The sequence below is a fragment of the Nesoenas mayeri genome, assembly GCF_963082525.1.
Source record: "Nesoenas mayeri genome assembly, chromosome: 29".
NCBI classification, from domain to species: Eukaryota; Metazoa; Chordata; class Aves; order Columbiformes; family Columbidae; genus Nesoenas; species Nesoenas mayeri.
In genome coordinates, this window is record NC_137561.1 from 1,860,479 (window position 1) to 1,862,651 (window position 2,173).

A 2,173-nucleotide genomic window follows, 5' to 3' on the forward strand; every position below is an offset into this window, starting at 1 on the left:
CTGCAGGTCTCTGGCAGGAGCCTGGCTGTGAGAGGACACTGCTGTGTGCCAGCCCTGCACACACACACTGTTCAGCTGTACAATGGTGTTGAATCTGTGGGACACTATTGTAAGCATATACTTGAATATATAAATCATCATGTATTGCCCTGAGGAGATCAGCTTTCTATCTGGAAAGGCTGTTTTGGGGCCAGCTCTGTCACAGCAGTGCCCATTGCCTGTCTCTGCCTGCACCCACAAGACTGACACACAGCAGGACGGTGACCAAGTTGCCAGAGCACTCAGGCCTTGCACCAACACCAGGGATGAGAAGGAGAGTGTGGAGTGGAACCAGAACAGCTCTGGAAGAACAAGCGCTGCTGCTCCCTGGCAGGGCTGCCATTATGGACTCTTTTCCCCTCCTTCCATGAACACAGGAACCATCCCTGCAGCTCTAAAAAGGGCTTGCAGGAAGGAAATAGTGAAAAAGAAGTCACTAAAGAGCCCTTTATTGTGTTTAGAGACAAGAAGAGCACGACTCATTATTTACACTACCAACAGTTATAAAAGAAAAGCCAATAATGAATTAGAAAAGGGATGACAACATTATCACAATAAGAAAACAACTAATAACAACAAAAAATCCAGATGACAGGCTGCACCTGTAATTAGCTACATTAAAACACCTATGTAGAAGCAGATGGGCGGTTTATTGCTTTACAAAACAATAAGATATGTGTTTGCACAGGGCATTCTTGAGCTCCTGGTTCCTCATGCTGTAGATGAGGGGGTTCACTGCTGGAGGAACCACTGAGTACAGAACAGACACCACCAGGTCCAGGGATGGAGAAGAAATGGAGGGGGGCTTCAGGTGGGCAAAGACGCCAGTGCTGATGAACAGGGAGACCACGGCCAGGTGAGGGAGGCAGGTGGAAAAGGCTTTGTGCCGTCCCTGCTCAGAGGGGATCCTCAGCACGGCCCTGAAGATCTGCACATAGGACACCACAATGAACACAAAACAGCCAAATGCTAAACAGACACCGACCACAAGAAGCCCAAGTTCCCTGAGGTAGATGCCCGAGCAGGAGAGCTTGAGGATGTGGGGGATTTCACAGAAGAACTGGCCCAGGGCATTGCCCTTGCACAGGGGCAGTGAAAATGTATTGGCTGTGAGCAGCAGAGCATTGAGAAACCCAGCGGCCCAGGCAGCTGCTGCCATGTGGACACAAGCTCTGCTGCCCAGGAGGGTCCCGTAGTGCAGGGGTTTGCAGATGGCAATGTAGCGGTCATAGGACATGACTGTGAGGAGATAAAACTCTGCTGTGATGAAGAAGAGAAATAAAAAGAGCTGTGTCGCACATACCAAGTATGAGATGGCCCTGGAATCCCAGAGAGAATTGGCCATGGACTTGGGGACAATAGTGGAGATGGAGCCCAGGTCAAGGAGGGCGAGGTTGAGCAGGAAGAAGTACATGGGGGTGTGCAGGTGCTGGTCCCAGGCTATGGTGGTGATGATGAGGCCGTTGCCCAGGAGCGCAGCCAGGTAGATGCCCAGGAAGAGCCAGAAGTGCAAGAGCTGCAGCTCCCGTGTGTCTGTGAACAGCAGGAGGAGGAATTGGGTGATGAAGCTGCTGTTGGACATTTGCTGCCTCTGGGCACTTGGTGCTCTTTTAGGAGAAAAAGTCAGTAACAATTTAGTGGAGATTTCTCTGACAAAAAACAAAGACATGTCCCACAAACCCTCCCCTGTGACGCACAGACAAGCTTTTCTTTTTCTACAAGACCTTTCTTCAGCACTGGCTGAAGCCCTGCTTGGTGCTGGCTGAGAGAGAAACCAAGAGAAAAGTTTATTTGCCCGTGGACTCTTAGTAAGTCAGCCCAGCTCTGCAGAACTGGGCTTGGGCAGGGGACAGTTCTGAGGTTCAGTTTTTCATATGAAATCACTGCTAATACAGTCTGGACTGTCAACACTCTCAGTGACAAAGAAAAACAATTGTAAAGGCATTTTTAAAACTCCCAGGGTTTTTTTAACAGCTTCCCCACCATTTCTGCTGGCCAGTGTCCTTGGATATCAGAAACCCTCAGCATTTCTGCTACACTCAGGGAGAACAGAGCGAGTCCTGCAAGGCAAGAGGATGCCTGTGGGTCAGTGCAGAGTGAGGGCAGCTGCTCTGCCCCTCTGTCCTGCTCCAGC

At 50.2% G+C, this 2,173-nt stretch overlaps 1 protein-coding gene across 1 annotated transcript; it reads right to left on the reverse strand.

The window, feature by feature from the left end:
* Window positions 1-688: 688 nt before the first annotated feature.
* LOC308050581 (olfactory receptor 14A16-like) lies at window positions 689-1,621 on the reverse strand (the record flags this gene model as incomplete). Its single annotated transcript, XM_080360744.1, has 1 exon — window positions 689-1,621. One exon carries the CDS (start codon window positions 1,619-1,621, stop codon window positions 689-691), a length of 933 nt encoding a protein of 310 aa, XP_080216870.1.
* Window positions 1,622-2,173: the final 552 nt, after the last annotated feature.